Source organism: Adelges cooleyi, unplaced genomic scaffold (genome assembly GCF_023614345.1).
Source record: "Adelges cooleyi isolate 19-005CV unplaced genomic scaffold, UGA_ACOO_1.1 ACOO_flye_CR_arks_rails_tigmint_CR_PRNA_574, whole genome shotgun sequence".
Lineage (NCBI taxonomy): Eukaryota > Metazoa > Arthropoda > Insecta > Hemiptera > Adelgidae > Adelges > Adelges cooleyi.
In genome coordinates this window covers 12,367,367-12,384,253 of record NW_026096268.1, presented here as the reverse complement: position 1 = coordinate 12,384,253, position 16,887 = coordinate 12,367,367, and the positions used below count along the sequence as shown (strand labels likewise).

The 16,887-nt window shown below is 30.8% G+C and overlaps 4 protein-coding genes across 8 annotated transcripts; 2 read left to right on the top strand and 2 right to left on the bottom strand.

Annotated features, from left to right (window-relative positions):
• Window positions 1-358: 358 nt before the first annotated feature.
• Window positions 359-2,737, bottom strand: LOC126843800 (UPF0047 protein YjbQ). Of its 3 annotated transcripts, none has more exons than XM_050581583.1 (6): window positions 2,562-2,737; window positions 1,786-1,967; window positions 1,169-1,223; window positions 1,064-1,103; window positions 764-805; window positions 359-687 (listed from the first exon to the last, which is right to left on the bottom strand). In XM_050581583.1, the coding sequence occupies exons 2-6, from the start codon at window positions 1,940-1,942 to the stop codon at window positions 460-462; spliced, it is 522 nt and encodes a 173-aa protein (XP_050437540.1). In that variant the 5' UTR covers window positions 1,943-1,967; window positions 2,562-2,737; the 3' UTR covers window positions 359-459. The 3 variants fall into 3 exon arrangements, with proteins under 3 accessions (XP_050437540.1, XP_050437542.1, XP_050437541.1); XM_050581585.1 differs by lacking the exon at window positions 2,562-2,737 and adding an exon at window positions 2,168-2,247; XM_050581584.1 differs by lacking the exon at window positions 2,562-2,737 and adding an exon at window positions 2,033-2,152.
• On the top strand, window positions 2,649-8,557 carry LOC126843788 (WD repeat-containing protein 44). Of its 3 annotated transcripts, none has more exons than XM_050581563.1 (9): window positions 2,649-2,768; window positions 4,612-4,705; window positions 4,778-4,871; window positions 4,940-5,192; window positions 5,255-5,529; window positions 5,609-5,755; window positions 5,826-6,080; window positions 6,529-7,059; window positions 7,126-8,557. In XM_050581563.1, exons 2-9 carry the CDS (start codon window positions 4,635-4,637, stop codon window positions 8,302-8,304), a joined length of 2,805 nt encoding a protein of 934 aa, XP_050437520.1. In that variant the 5' UTR covers window positions 2,649-2,768; window positions 4,612-4,634; the 3' UTR covers window positions 8,305-8,557. The 3 variants fall into 3 exon arrangements, with proteins under 3 accessions (XP_050437520.1, XP_050437518.1, XP_050437519.1); XM_050581561.1 differs by lacking the exon at window positions 2,649-2,768 and adding an exon at window positions 4,277-4,393; XM_050581562.1 differs by lacking the exon at window positions 2,649-2,768 and adding an exon at window positions 4,402-4,522.
• Window positions 8,558-8,585: 28 nt separating this feature from the next.
• Window positions 8,586-9,626, bottom strand: LOC126843799 (mitochondrial transcription rescue factor 1). The gene is made up of 3 exons (XM_050581582.1): window positions 9,279-9,626; window positions 9,073-9,197; window positions 8,586-9,005 (listed from the first exon to the last, which is right to left on the bottom strand). Exons 1-3 carry the CDS (start codon window positions 9,453-9,455, stop codon window positions 8,747-8,749), a joined length of 561 nt encoding a protein of 186 aa, XP_050437539.1. The 5' UTR covers window positions 9,456-9,626; the 3' UTR covers window positions 8,586-8,746.
• A 244-nt stretch (window positions 9,627-9,870) lies between these two features.
• LOC126843794 (quinone oxidoreductase-like protein 2 homolog) lies at window positions 9,871-12,324 on the top strand. Its single transcript, XM_050581575.1, has 6 exons — window positions 9,871-10,181; window positions 10,266-10,508; window positions 10,946-11,137; window positions 11,215-11,399; window positions 11,517-11,666; window positions 11,995-12,324. Exons 1-6 carry the CDS (start codon window positions 10,023-10,025, stop codon window positions 12,146-12,148), a joined length of 1,083 nt encoding a protein of 360 aa, XP_050437532.1. The 5' UTR covers window positions 9,871-10,022; the 3' UTR covers window positions 12,149-12,324.
• The last annotated feature ends 4,563 nt before the right edge of the window (window positions 12,325-16,887 follow it).

Genomic DNA, 16,887 nt, shown 5'->3' with positions numbered 1-16,887 from the left:
AATGCACCACTTATATACTGTAAACTGTTTTACAATACTAAAATAAAATCGCGATTGATTGACCTTAAAATTCTTATTACAGATTATATTTAACCAATTGAACAATTATCTTTGAAATAATTAAAAATATACAACATTTGAATTTTTCTAGTGTCGTTTGTATGACAATGTAATGCAAATAATGAATTTTCTTATTTGTTTATATAATAATGAATAATAATATTATGTCTATTATCACTTTTTTTTTTAATCTTACCAATTAGTTTTTAGGAATGAATTAGTTTTTTTAAGGAATGTTTTATATTCAGTTGTACTATAAATCTTGTCATATAATATTGGCAGTTGCGATAAATGTGTGCTTATTTAATATTTGACTAGAGGCAACAGGCAACTAACAAAAATTTCTAGAAAATTTGGTTAAAATGTCTATTTTTCTTTATAGAAGTTAATTTTTCGCGCCTAACTGCTTAACGAGGCCATTGGAGAGGACGGAGAGTTTGGCGACCTATTACAGTCGCCTGCCGAAGAATTAGGTGAACCATTTAACGTAATAACTAATTTTCGACTGCCTGCATGATTTCGGTGTTCACACAGCCAAATACCTTGCCATGTGCCAAGATTAAGTTTTCCCTCAGTAATGGGAATAGTGATCGATGATCCCAAAAAACATGCTTTCACGTGTGCTGGCTATAAAGCAAATTGGTAACAGAAAATATTATTTCATTGTCAATTAAAAATTTTAAAAATGATTTAATTCTCTTACCATATCGTCAGGACCTTCACACGAATGTCTGTATGGTAAACCCTGAAAAAATTTTTAATAAAATAATAAATTTATTTCAATTAAATTTTTTGATACACTAAAAACAAATTTATTTGAAATAATTCATTTTCTTATTTATTATTGAAATAAAAACTGCTTAGGTCTGCTTTCAGTTATAATTAATGCTGAAAATATACGACTTCTCTATCCTCACTATGTTGGCTATTTTTTCAATATAGATTTCGATAATTTCTCTTAAATCATTATCATTCATCTTTATTTAAAATACAACTGACTTACTTCTGGTACAATTTTATTTAACATCATCTCCATATCATCCCTGAAAAAACAGATTACAAGTTTAGTAATATAGAAATTATAGTGCATCACAATAGTATTTCTTACCGAACATTGGGATCCCAACTTTCATTGATCGCTAAACTCGCTGATGTATGCAAAACTATAAATTAAAAAAAAAATTTGATATAATAAATATAGAACATAGCAATGCCCGTTACAAAAGTAGTAATATGTTTCATTCTCCTTACGACAAGGGAATTTTTTTTGTTTAGCACCATGATATAATTATTAGTAAGTAGTACAATATTTGGCTATTAAAGTTGAAAAGTATTAGTTTTGGTCATTACAGACACAAATGACAAAACATAATACTTACTGCTGCTATGAAAACAAACCTACAGTTTTTAATGCAAATCAAACAAATTACTTCGGATTCAATAAATACCTCATACTTTAATGTTGTCTAGATTTCTACTAACAATTCAAATTGATAGTGTTCTAAAAATTTTTAAAAATACACTTGACGTGTGCATTTATTTTATATTTAATCATCATGACTTATTCGTTCTCTCACATTTTACTTGATCACAACCTTTTTTTCAGATTTTCTTTTAACTTATACATTTATATTTTCCCTTTATAATTTATTTATTAGTTGCAATTTTGTGCCAATTGTACTAATAAACTAATTTCTAATTAATAAAAAAAATGATTTTACTTACTTTGAATATGACACAACCCGACGGAAAATTGAGATATCTCAGAAACTTGTTTCAATATTTCTTCTGTTACTAAATGTACACCTCTATGTTGTGGACGTAAATTAATTTTGCATTGGTACCACGCAGAACCAATCTGAATACCTCGACTAGATGCCATCACTGTATGTTATTTATATGAAAATCTACAAAGAAAAAATATACAAAGAATAAATAATTTTTACATTTTAAAAGCTGTTTGAATACCCACTAAAACTTGAGACCACAATCAACTAAATAGTAGTTACTACAATCGAAAAAATTATGCTTATTTATTTTTAAAAGTTAAAAACCATTTTTATGTCCGTAATATTAAACATTCTATTATCAATGTATTATAACAAACTTTGAATAATATAACATTCAGAGATGACCTGTGGTCAACCTAGTTTAAAAGGTTTTGCTGAATATAGTCTCCTTCCATCCCGACAAAACTGATTATGGAATTTCTAATTAACATATTCAAAAAGTGATTACATAACATGAATGAACTGCACTAATTTCCAAGCAATATTTGAACGAATTTTGAGGCTATAACATAGTCTCAAAATTTAATATTTCCACTGAATACCTAATTCGAATAGATGTGATTACGTTGGCTATAGACAAAATGAAGTGATAAATATTTTTTTGATTTACTACTTTTTAACCTCTGTATTTGTCTGTAACCTTTCATCGTTAGAAATTTTAATGACATGGTAATAAAAAAAATAGTAACAGAACAGGAATAATTTACTCACTAATTTCATTACTCGAAAGACATTTTCGTAAAATGTTATTGTACAAATACTACAAATTAAATAATCTAAATTCTGGACGAGTGGCTTTAACGATTAGACGATTAAATAATAAACATTAAACTTGTAACTTGAATTGTTTTTTAATTTTTAATCTAAAATTTCAGAAATCAAGAATGAAAATTTGATAGGAATAGATGCTGGTATTTGGTAAGCATAGTGTTAAAAACAACAACAGTACAGTGTAGCTTTGTATGGAATATATTTGCAAATAAAGTTGGCGTACTTGGTTATCTCATCAACTGTTGAAGCGCCAAAATAATTTTTAAAATAATAATTATCGATTTTTTCGTCTACACAATACAAAATAAAGTTTAAGAATAAACTCTTAAACACTAATCAATCACCTAACTGGTATATGTTTTCAATTACCCAATTTGTTTCATTTAATTATATTAAAATGTTGTTCATTTTACTGTTCAACTTGCAATTAAAACCAAGAATTGAAAACGTTTCTAAAACAAATCGTAAGGTTTATTTAGTTTATTTTATTAAAATAATTAACAGAATAATTTTTTTGAAAAAAATGCAATCAAAAACAAATTTACCTAATTGAAATTGTAACTTTTGGAACGATACAAACGTTTTGTTCCAAGAACAATATATATATATATCGATCAAATAGAATAGCTCAACTTTAAATTCAAAAAAATTGCTTTACTTGTTTAAAATCAGGTGATTTATTAGTTAAATAATATGTACATTTTGGCTCGGAAATGTTTTCAATCACTAGTATATAAATTATAATCAGTATTCGGTATTCCATAATTGTAATGTAGCCTAAATCCCCCAAAAAAGTAATATCAGTTCAAAAATAAATAACAAGGAAGTAAACATTTTTGGATGTGTATTTTTGTTTGGAAAAAAATATATTTAAATTATAATTTTGTTAATTGCAGTGTAGATATGCGCTATGGCATATCGTATCTTATGAATAATAATACATTTTTTTTCTTAAAAGTTTGTCATTGAAAATTTCTGACAACGTAAGTTTAACACCAGTTTGTTCATGAGTAAGCAAACTAGTTTTTCCATTTTTAATTAAGCATGAAATTTATGCTGTTTTATAAGGAAAAAACTTTTTTAAACACATTTGCCATTTCGGTTATAAGTTATAATATTTAAAAGTATCTAATAAAGCGAATATTTTATGATTAATTAAAAAAATTTACTACTTTTCAGCTTTACTTTGATACTAAAATAATATTTTGTAAAAACTCTATAGGTACTATTTTCTGTATTTATTATTTGATGGTCAAAATTTTATAAGGTAATTTTCCTTAACCCATCATAGTGTGAGTAAAACTCATTGTGCGAGGATACATTTTAAAAAATAGACTGTGTATTGTCCTATTTAAGGCCACATTGGCCATGATATTAACGAGTTCCATAAAAAAAAACATGTAATTATTAACATTGAAAATATTACTTTATTTACTCATAAATCATAAGTAAATGCGATGTTCTAAACGAAGGTACTTATCATGTGTTATCAAAAGTATAAATTAACGTTTATACTATATTGTTCAATTTCTTTGGTTGGAGGTGAAACGCAACCAGGTACTTGTACAGTTGTACCGGAAACCTCATCTTATCACATTTACGGTTTTATTGTAGGGTATTTATCAAGGTGGATTTATCTTGATATTTATCAATTTTTTATTATTATTGTAAACAACAAATAAGACGAAAATATTTAGCGAACAAATCGCCAACCGGAATAAAATGTCTTTTTAAGAGTTTTGAAAGACAACATCTTAACGTCAAGGCCAAAGGTTACTTTTATTATCTTTTAACAAGGAACTCTTAAAATAAAGAAACCATTCTTATCTCGGTTATTTATTATAACAATGTATTATGTGATTAGCTCATAGTGTATTCGGTATTTCATTCATTATTATTCGGTATATTGTAATTTTAGCTAAATTTTTAATTTTTAAAAGAAGAACATTTTTTTTGTTAATTTGTTTCTTGTTATAAAATATGATTGTAGTATAAAATGTTTGCCAGTTAAACATGTCAAACTCCAGTAGTGACACGGATGAATTTTTCGACGCTGAAGATTATACAGTTCGAAATGATCAAAAGTGTGTAACGTAATTTTTTACTGTTCAAATATCTTTTAACACCATTTTTAAAATACACTATTGTTATTCTAGTGATGTACCCAAGCAAACTAGCAAAAGTGAAAAAGAAATTTTAGATGAGAAAAAGAAGAATTTGTCTTTCAAAATAAGTAATCCTGCCAAACTGGTAAGAATGAACAAACTTTTATCACTGTCAATCTATTATTGTGTATTCTGAAACATAAATTTCTGCAGAATTCAGAGCACAATGGTCGCCGTAAATTTAACGAGATCCGGCAACATATGCAAATCGATGAAGATGAATCGCAAGCTGTATCTCCTACTGAAAGTCAGGCTTCGTCGGCCGATGGTGTCTTTTTAGCACCTTCACACAAACCAAGCCATCCATTCCGGGTAATTGAGCCTGATGGAGCATCTGTTCAAAGCATTTTATCGTTAGGAAAAGTTGGTCGACTGTTAGGAAGTGTACCTTCTGATCATTACATAGGTTTGTTTTTTTTTCAATTATTTTGTAATTGTAACAGTTTTTTTAACTCTATTTATATTTAGGGAAGGATAATACTTTACGTCCGTCAGATTGTACAAAATTATTATCTGAACCTTCTACTCCTATCTCGTCTGAAGATAAATTCATTGTACCCACTGACAATTTTAGCACTTTTCATGAACCTGATGTGATAGCAAGCACAAAGACTTCGACTAATGGCACATGCAATATAGAGAATGATAGACCCGTTGCTCCACCAAGACGTAGAAGACGCAAAAAATCAGAAACAGTCATAACTGAAAGTATTGGTGCTACGACAACTATAGATAATCCTAATGTATTATTAATAAAATTATTTTTAATATTTAAACCATCATATTAATTGGCGATACTTTTGTTTATAATAAACTGTGTAGCAACAAACTAATGCTGCTCAAAGTGAGGAATCTAATACAAGTTGCTTAACGAGTCCGGCGAGTACAATCGAATCATTGACGAGGGAATTGGAACATTCTCTAGATCTTCATTCTGCTACCAAAGGGCAATATGTCGTTAATCATCAAGTAATTTTGTTGTTTACATTGTTCCAAGTTAAATGATTGTTATTTAGTAACTTTTATATTTTTTTCTTAGGATGAAGAGAAGCCAGGTTTAAGTGTGATAAAAGAAATAACTGACGAAGTAAAAGAAAAGTCAAAAACACTTACCTCCCACAGCAATACGTATCCAATGGCCGGTACTAGTGGTATAACTTCTATTCGTTCCCATAACCGTGTGACTTCAAGAGAAAGACGTAGATCAGCTGGCGATGAGCAAGAACTTCGAGATCAACAATTAAATATGTTTTTAAAAACCCATACTGATTCAGGGAAAAAACTGACTGACATAGTAAGTAACACAAATAGTAAAAATTTGATTTGCTAGCAGTTAGAAAAATAGCATAGTTCAATTTGTTAAAGCCCAGAAACTTTTTTGTGTTTAAGAAAAAATATAGGTTTTAGGTTTTTATTGGACATAGTCATACCCAAAACCTTGACTGGATTGAGCTTTTAAAAAAAACCTAGGTTATTTCCAAACTCTGCTCTCTAGGATAAACTTATTAATTTCATTTTAATAACGTTGTGCTATAGTCAGTGTTTGACAAAATTTAAACGGAATAATAAACAATTTTTTTTTTCAACAAATAATTAATACATTTTTGTTTGCGAATGAAATTATTTCTAACTTTAAATTAAAGATAATCTACATACTGTTAACATTAACAGCTTTGTTAATAGACAGTTTTAATAATTTTTTTCGAGGCTTAATATTGATTAAATTTATTTTTTATTTTTAGGAAATTTTGGAACAAATAACCGTATTGAATTTGGATACTGGGGAACGTGTTCCATTGAGTATAGCCGAGGATAAGTTACCACAATGTATTAACCCATTATCATTGCATATAATGCGTTTGACATCGGAATATGTCAGTACTCCAAATTTGGATTCCCATTCATATAGAAGTAGTTTTATTAAAAAACCAAAAGAATCCGACGAAGAAAGCATTGGTAGTAAATCCAACGAAACGGTAGCTACTGGACGAGACGACCCTGTGGACGAGTCAGCTATACGTCGTCGAACTGCTAGAATCAAACGATTTTTGGGTACGACGGTAAAGAAAACTGTAAACAAAGCCAAGACCATTGCTCATGAAGTGTCCCATGTACGGCACAAAGAAGACGTTATGGAAATAGTCGATTTGGTAGAAAGGCCACAACCAGCAGCCGATGCTGCCAACCCACCTCAAGTCAATGAAGCTTTCAAGTTACGATCTTCTAATAGTCATAAAGGTCCTTACGAATTTGATTCAGTTCAGCATGTTCAGGTATTTTAGCAGGTTTAAAACTTTTTTTTTTTCAACAATGATATTTACAATTTGTCCGTGTTTTAGGAATTTTGTAATGAGCACGTAGGGCCTGTTTGGTGCATGAAATTTTCAATGTGTGGTCGACTTCTTGCAACAGCTGGGCAAGATAGAGTTCTCAGAATATGGGTTTTACGTGATGCCTATAAAGATTTCCACGAAATGCGAAAAAAATATGATGCTGAAAAAGTTTCACCAACACCGTCGACAGAATCTTTAGTCTCACAGCTATCTGTCGATGATCAATCATTTGCTGCAGATCCTGATGATCGTGGGCCGTTCATATCACGTCCGTTTTGTACGTACACGGGTCATCGGTCCGATTTGTTGGACATAGCATGGTCGAAAAATTACTTTGTCCTGTCTTCGTCAATGGATAAAACTGTTAGACTGTGGCATATTAGTAGAAGGGAATGTTTATGTTGCTTTCAACACATCGACTTTGTCACTGCAATATGTTTCCATCCACGAGACGATCGATATTTTTTGAGTGGATCATTAGACGGCAAACTACGTCTTTGGAATATCCCCGACAAAAAAGTAGCGGTGTGGAACGAAGTAGAAGGGCAGACAAAACTGATAACTGCTGCTAATTTCTGTCAAAACGGCAAATTTGCCGTAGTGGGCTCTTATGACGGCCGATGCATATTTTACACAACCGATCAGTTGCGCTATCACACTCAGATACATGTCCGTTCAACACGTGGCAGAAACTCGACTGGACGAAAAATAAGTGGTATTGAACCAATGCCTGGCGAGGATAAAATATTGGTAACATCAAATGACAGTCGCATCAGGTTGTACGATCTTAGAGATCTAAATCTGTCATGCAAATATAAAGGTTATGTAAATATAAGTAGTCAAATCAAGGCTAGCTTCAGTCACGACGGCAAGTATATTGTATGCGGTTCAGAAAATCAGTGTATATATGTATGGAAAACGCATCATGATTACTCCAAGTTCACGTCCGTACGGAGAGACCGAAATGATTATTGGGAAGGAATCAAAGCACACAACGCCGTTGTTACCTGTGCAATTTTCGCACCCAATCCAGAAGTGGTATTTAGACAAATGAAAACTGATGAAAACAACCAAAGTCAAGATGGATATGTCTTAGTAAGTGCCGATTTCAACGGATGTATACGCGTGTTTGTCAACCGAATGAAGCCTAAACATAGTTCGTTGCCGGCCAGCGCTATGGCATAAGTTTTATTTTACTATATGAGACCATGTTATTCACAATATTTCAATATATATATTTTATATGGTGTATCCTTTTCTTTAGATATAAATTATAGCGAAATTTAGATTATTGAAATCATTTTAAGTATAGTATAATTTAGTATTAGCCATGTTTTTAATTATAATAATTATTATTTATTCCGTAAAAGGCGAGATTATATAACTAATATTAATTTGTTACCATTATTTTATGTCGGAAATGTATTTTAAATCAGTTTTGCTTCTGGTAAATGTTTTTTTATATTATGGTTGATTACTTTTTAATATAAAATTAAAACTATTAATTGTAGTTTATATTTTTTTCTACTATTATTACAATACAAAACAAATATTCCAACATCTTTTCTATTACAACACCAGTTCTCTCGAGATTTATCAAACAACTGTCTTGTAAACAATAAATGTGTTACTGTGGTAGTTTCCATTTGTCTGAATAGTTATTAATTAGCAGTGTTTTGAATCTTCTTAACTTAACTAATAATTCATCACCATCTAAATTAGCTGATAGTATTTCTATTCTAGACACCAACAGAAAGTCTGGATTGTTTGGGCTAGGTCCTTTGATCAAGTCCACTTCGTCACCTATTTCCAACGTATGACTTTTTTTCAATACTTTTTCTCCGTTTACTCGGATACGACTTTCATAAAAGGCTGTTTCAATTTTACTGTAAATACAAAATAAATTAATAACTTTAAGAAAAATAGTTGAATAATACAACAAATGGAAATTACTTTCTCGATCTACCTAATGCATGCTTGAGAACACTGTCCATTCGTAAAGAGCTCGTTTTATATTTAACCAACTGACTGGAATCGTCCATTTCTAAATCTTCATCATCTGAATCTTCGTTGTCGGTCTAAATTAATTAAAAACAAAGAAACTAACTAAATTAGTACTATAAAGCTCATGTGTTATTTTAAATAGAACTGACGTTTACCTTTTTCGTACGTTTATATCGTTTTGCAAAACTAATGTCATGTTTTATCGATAAAATTGGACGGATTTGACCACAAATAATAGAGTGTTTACTGCAGTTTGAAATGACACGAGTACTTTGTACAGAGATTTTTGGAATAGAAGTACGTTTAAAAACTAATCTCAAAATTCTATTCATTTTTTTATATAAGCTTTATTTCATAGAATAAATTGAAATTAAAATATGTTAAACTATGCAAAAACTAACTAAATACTGGACTATATAATTGTCACATAAAATTTGAAAAACTACTTTAAAGTTTAATAATAATACTTCTCAAACAGAAATCAGAATAATTTTTTAAATAAGTTAAATCTCGATATAATAACTAGCTTATCAAATTTACTGATAATGCCGGTTTTGTGATAACAGTATGAATTTCCTTTTTTTTTATAAAAGTAGACAAATTCATGATGAAGTAAATTGGTATATCAGCAAAATTTGATAACAAAAAAATGACTGCCAGTTTTCTCGGACGGCCGTATATTTCTTAGGAGAGAAAACCGGCTACCATATTTTAAAGTTGATAACACAAGTTGCTGACTTACCTATTTATTTATATGTCATACAAATACTCGTCCAGCACATTATTACTCTACGCCGTCTACCGTCTACGGTCCAGTATATAAAAAATATACCTTAATAAAAATATGTAAATTTGTTATTCCTTGAAAATTACATAGAATTACCGAAAAAGTTGTAATCATGAAGTTTTTCAGTCGCATTAGTCATAAGTTTTGTGTATGTCAAGAAGTTATTCGTAACACTTGTCTGAAATCGACAAGAGCGGCAGTATTAAAAGCTGTTAACGAACCGTTAGCTATAGAAAATTTTGAAATTCCTGATAAACTCAAAGAAGGACAAGTAAGTATTTATGTAAATCTAATAATTATCCATCAATGACGTTTTATTTTATTACTATTACTGACGTAATATTTACAATTTTAGCTAAGAATCGCTGTCAAGTATTGCGCTGTGAATAATTCAGATGCTTTAATGTGTTCCGGATTATCTGAAATCAAACCTACTTTGCCTTTTGTTCCTGGTTTCGAATTAGCGGGTGAAGTGATTGAATCTAGAGCGACTAATTCCAACGAAGAAGAAGAAGACATAACTGTTGGCGATCGCGTCCTAGTATTGAACAAAGAAATTTTGGGTGGGTTTGCTGAAGAATGTATTGTTGATGAAAAAGTATGTATAAATAAAAATTTATATTACACAATAATTTTTCTACAAGTTTTAGATGAGACAATTCCAAATATTATCAGGGATTAGCTTTTTTGGTTCTTAATAAAACAAAAGTTCTAGGTTGATAGAACCAGTTTAATGTATTATATTCATGCTTCCTGAGCTGTGTTTAATATGATAAATTAAATTGTGTTTGAATAATAATGTTAAGCATTTTATTTTTGTTTTAGAAATAATATTTAGGTTATTATAACATTATTAAAACGTTTTCATAATGAAATTAATTTTGACCTTATAATCTGAACTATGAATCAAATAGTTATTATTTTAAGTATTATGGAGTCGCTTTTGAATTTGTCCACTGGTTTGAAACTTGATCAGTCCACCCTAACGATGGAGATGTTATGATGATGTAATATAATACCTTATTTAATGCTTAGGATGTATTTAGTATTCCATCAGAGCTGTCTTACGAATCTGCTGCTTCTATCGGAGATAGTTATGCAACTGCACTATTAGGTCTTTCACGCCGAGCTAATTTGAAAAAGGACAACACCGTTTTGGTTACCGCTGCTGCGGGTGGCTTGGGTCTAGCCGCCGTTGATATTGCAGCGAACATGTGTAAAGCCAAGGTTGTAAAAACAGTCTCTGTATTTTTGTAAATTTTAACGAGACATATTTAATTAATTAATTTGTAACTATATCATAGGTGATAGGGGCTTGTCGTTTGGAAAAAAATACTTCGTTAGTTCGAGAAAAAGGAGCTTTCATGTCGTTTGAAATTAAAAACCCTGAAAACTTGTGCAAACGTGTATTAAAAGAAACTGAAGGAAAAGGTGTTGATGTTGTGTTTGATGCTGTTGGTGGAGAAATATTTCAATCGGCATTAGACTGGTAAGCTAGTTTGCTCAATGTTCTCATTCCAGATACATCTATTTTTCCTTTTATCTTTCTTATCTGTATTCAACACAAGGATCTTAAGTAATATTAATCTAATAATTATGATTTCAGCGTAAATCATGAAGGGAAAGTTCTAGTAGCAGGGTTTGCATCTCGTCAAATTCCTGAATTGAATATTAACGAGTTGCTTAGACGTCCTTCATTCAGTCTAATCGGTGTGTCATTAAACAACTATCGTACTCACTCAGTAAAAGTATACAGGTAATTATTTTTAAATTATATTTTACATAAGTATGAGTATACACTTTGAAATTTTAAGAATATATAAGATGAACACTTGAACTCTTATACTGTTTATATTGTAAGTTAAGTATTTATTACTATGAGTTAAAAACAACTATTTGGCATGATATTTTGTACTTGGACACACGTTTTACAATAACTTTTAACCACTGCATCTATTATGAAATATTGTTCATCGTATTTGTATTTAATGCAGGTGAAGAATGAACAACTAATACGCATGTAACACCTTTTCCATATCAAAAAGAAAAATCACCTTAAAATTTATTCTGTGTGTTGTTTGCAGGCAATCCGTCAAAGATGTGCTGACCATGTGCAAAATGGGCATGATCAGTCCTGATGTGTCAGAAACGCTCAACCTGGATCGAGTTAACGAAGCGTTAGAACATTTCGCTACAGACAAGACCAGCGGTAAAATTCTGTTAAAGGTTGCTGACTAACCCAGTCTATTAAGACGGTTCAAAGTTATTTCACACATATTACGACCGTTACAGTGCTATATCATTTATAGATGTAAATTTACTGTGTTTAGTCTTAACCTGTGTTATGATGTTTTTCTGTATGTAAATATATATATATATTTTCTACTATTAGTTTGGAATAAAAATAAACGATGTATTTAGCAATAAAAAAATATAATAGTTATATAATGGTTCAGTTCATTTGTTTGGGTTTCTGGTGATTAGGATTATATGTTATTGCTATGATTAATAATAATTGTATGTACTTCATAAATTGAAATTCTACTTTAAGAGAGTGGACAACATTTTATGGAAAATCTCAACACCCAAATACTTTAAAATGGAATATTTATTGTTAAGGTTTAAAAATAGGTGAAGATTTTCAATATTCTATTAAAAAAAATTTGAAAATTCAAGTTTCAAAATCCTAAAAACTTGGATGTAGCTCAACATATAAATATTGATAACTTCACGCCACATCTGCGGTTGAACTACAATTGAAAGTGGTTAAAATTCCTCAAATAGAGTACTGAAGCAGTGTTGAAAAAAATTGTTTTCTAGTAATTAAATTATAATATGTTCTTATACGTTTAATGTAGGCGCGCTACTTTCGTGACGCTATGTTGTGTCGTTTTCGAGCTGGGAGGTCAAGGCTAAAGCACGTTCTATGCTAAAAAAAAATGGCAACGTACATTTTTTATTTGTCTGTTATAATTAGAACGGTATAACATGACTGGTAGATAAGTAGTTTTTGTTAAATACTTTGTAAGTTTTTAACGTTTATTTTTTAAAGGTATAGGCCAGGCTCACGAACTACTAACCCACACACACACTGTTTGCTTTACTTAAACTTTAAAGTTTAACAGAGGTAAAACGATAATAAAATTATTTATTCAAAACTGGTTAGCATGTTATATTTTGTTTGAGAGCGTTTTAGATTTTAATAATAATAATGGTCGTATAAAATACAAACGTTAAACGAAAATCACCACTTAGCTTGTTGTTGCCACTGCCGTCGGTCAAGGTCGTCCGGAGTCCAATCAATACAAGAACCCCTTACCCCGAAATCCAGAATTTATCCCGGCCACTGCGGTAGGTAATGGGTCAAGGCGATCCCTGTGCGCTAGGATACGCCACAGCCGCCGTTATCGACCAGACGGTTTCCACGAAATTATGTACTTTTTGTGAAACGCGCAAATTTCCGATTTAGGTCACTCGTGTGCTTAAACGTTGTTAAAATATTTACCCGTTAACCCAACAGTGGCGTAATTCGATTTCTTGTAAGACAGGGTGTATACGAAATTATTTATGGCGAACGACCACAACCCCTATATGAGTTGCCAGTCGGCTAGTTCTAGTAGCAGTTATAAATATTTGCTTTTAAACTACAGTTGGGAATGCTTAGGAACTAGTAAATGTTGAATATTACTAGTTTAGACAAAAGAAAGAAAACAAAGTGAAGTCCGGGCATAGTATAGTATAGTGGGAACGGAGAATTTTTTGGCGGGAGGGGAGACTATATGGACTTGCTACATGAAGAAATCGGTTTAACGGCCTAGAAGATATTTTATTGGGTTCAGGCACAATTAAAAACAATCTCATTAACTTCATTTTAACTAAACCAAAAAATGATTACCATTTATGTGTACTTCGTAGTACAATACGAAGTACAATTGAGTCAACAATAAATAAACGTCCAATTTTTTTAGCAACTTTCTTCTAAGCAAACTTGTTGAGAATTTCATCAGTTTTTAATCTGTCAAACACCAAAGTTAATGATAGATATTAGATAAACGATTTCGATAGAGGTCAGAGGGGGTTAAAGACAAAAAAAAACATGACCGTTAACTGGATCTCATGAACGTCGACAGCAATTATTGCCGCCGGTACAGTTTGAATATGTACTCATCTAAAACATATCAAACGTTTAAACAACCGCGAAGAGCAACAGAACAAACCGGTAAATTGAATGCAGTTTATTATTTTTTTTTTTCAAATAAAGAAGCGTGCTCGAAAAAAATACAAAAACATGAATGACATAATATCTGTAGAATTTACTTTATCTACATACCCTGAAAAACTGGGTCAGGTTTTTTTTTTGTTTAAAACCCCAGGTATTTGCCATTTCTATAATAGGTTTGATTGGAAAATAGTTTTCAAGTTAAAATATTTATTGCCTTACTCAGCCTCTCCCCCTCTTTGAAGATATTTTCTGATCACGAGCCTGGCTCTTTGTTAAATAAGAATAAAACATACATTTCTACTGGGAAATATATGATAACATGTTTATCTAAACAACATACTGAATTGATTAAACACATATATAATGGTGTAATCGGGAAATCTAAACCTTGGAAGTACCAAATTAGGAGCAGGCGTAGAGCGTGGGTTGTACAGTAGAGAGGAGGAGAAGTGAAGGAATTTTGCCGGCGTTCCATTTCTACGTGGAAGTCGACAAATTCTTAGGTTGATAATGATGTTGTTTTTTTTATCCGGAGCAGTCATAACAGTCTAATCGTTTCTTGGTGGGTACAGTTTTACGTCCCTGTTAACTCGAAAAGATATTTTCTCGAACTGTGAATATATTATTTGAAATATTTGAAAACAAGCCCATTCTATTGGCCTCGCCAAAGGTCGCACGTTGAAACAATAACAAAGTAAAATAAATACTAAAAAAAAAATCTATCGAGTATTTTGTTGATCGACTTACAAGACGAGGAGGAACAAAGAAGTCGACACACTTCACGGCGTGAAGCACACAATTATATTTTACTCGAGTTGAATAAAAAGGCTAAAATTGTAGACAATTAACAAAGAAAAACAAATATCGAACAATGAAAACCGCTCACCATTTCATTACCTACCCTAAAAATCGTTATGTTTGTAACGTAATGTAATTATAATGAAATTAAAAAACAGATTGTGTTTTTTTTTTCACTGAAGGTCACGAACGAGCAAATAACAACAATCATCATCAATAATTTACATTATATTGAACGCGCCATCGCAGTATTCAATTTGGTCGTCTCGGCCTGTCGTTTGTCAAAAACGGCGTAGACAGGTGGGTATAGGTGGGTTAATATTACTAAACATAAATATAACTCGGTCAAATACGATTGATTGGGTCGGAAAACGTTCAAAATAAAAGGTTCATCATAATATCATTCATTATTTTCACTGTAGACACTATTTTTTTTAACATTTTAAGCATTTTCCGGCACGTCCACAGTCCGTGGAAATGGAGAAATCCATCTCATTTGATTGATAACTTGCACGAAAGAAATGTAAAACAGTTTAAGTAATGAGTTTACGCGTTTGTCCTAAAATCATATTGCTGCTCTCACCAGAATCCTCCTTATAATAAAAAGTATTTTCAAGTTTTGACTTTGAATCGTTATGATGGCTGAATAGCTCTCAAAAAATGCATTGAAATTATAATTTACCACCAAAATATTATTTAACAACCGTTTTACGCGTAAATTATTCTGTTCCATTTTTCGACAAATCAGAAAACGATTTTCTTTTACCGCAAACTTAAACAAAAACATTAGAAATACCTACATTTTGTAATTATCAATTTGCACGCACGCAAAGTGATTCTACAAGACGTATTCAACACAAAACTGTTAACTAATATGGTTTAGTTTATATTTTAGTAAAGGCGATAAACGGATAGTGAACTGTGTTACTTTAAAAAAAATCCAATTGTTCAACAGCTGCCCAAATCAGAAAAGGTCAATTTGGATTAATTCAATTTTTTAGTATTTTTACGTTATTCCAAAGAAAAAGTAAACAATTTTTTAATGAAATTATAACAGTTCATGCATATTTGATTTATGTGCTCTCAATTAGTATATTCGATTAAATTAACTGTATATATTATTAATACTGCTCACAGTGTGGATAATTAGGGTCAAGTGAGATCAGAAGACTATTAAACGTTTTTTTTTAATATAAATATTTACTACAAGTGGTATTTATAGACTATAGTTAATAATTTTGTATTATATTTTTTAAATCTCGTCTAATGATCATCATATTGGCGTTGTAACGTTAATTTAATCAACTTTAATTTCTTGTGCTATAACTATAAGCTAGTAAGTGGTCCATAAGTGCGGAAGGGAATTTATATGATTAAAGTTCACGCGATTAAGGAACAATGTGTGTTGTAATTATTATTGTGAGCTCCATCACAGCCACGTATGGCGCTATTGTTTTTTACATAGTAATTATTATTATAATTGATTTTTTTTTATATGTGTATCTACATTAAATATAATACAACCGTCTCCTTTTAATTACAAATTTCATAATTTATTTACCCAATCGCCAAGCAGTCGCCTCGGCTACCGTTTGCAAACTACATGTACCAATGCTTTTTAATATTTATATTATGATATAAGGCTTACATCATACCGTAGACGAATATACATACTCACTTATCGCTTGTGGAAATCTCTGTAAAGGCTATAATACCATACATAGGTAATATAGACCCAAGAGAAAATAACATGACAACATGCATATGATTACGCTCACGTCATAAAATTCACATTAATATTATTAAAGTTGAGTTAACACGAACGTGTAGTATGCAAAATATTGTGTCGTTTATAATTTATACAATGACTTATTCCTTTCTAAAGGCTATACTTTGTCGTAGGCCTCCCTCCTCTAACATTTTGTCATACATAATGGATAGATAACAAATATTAACT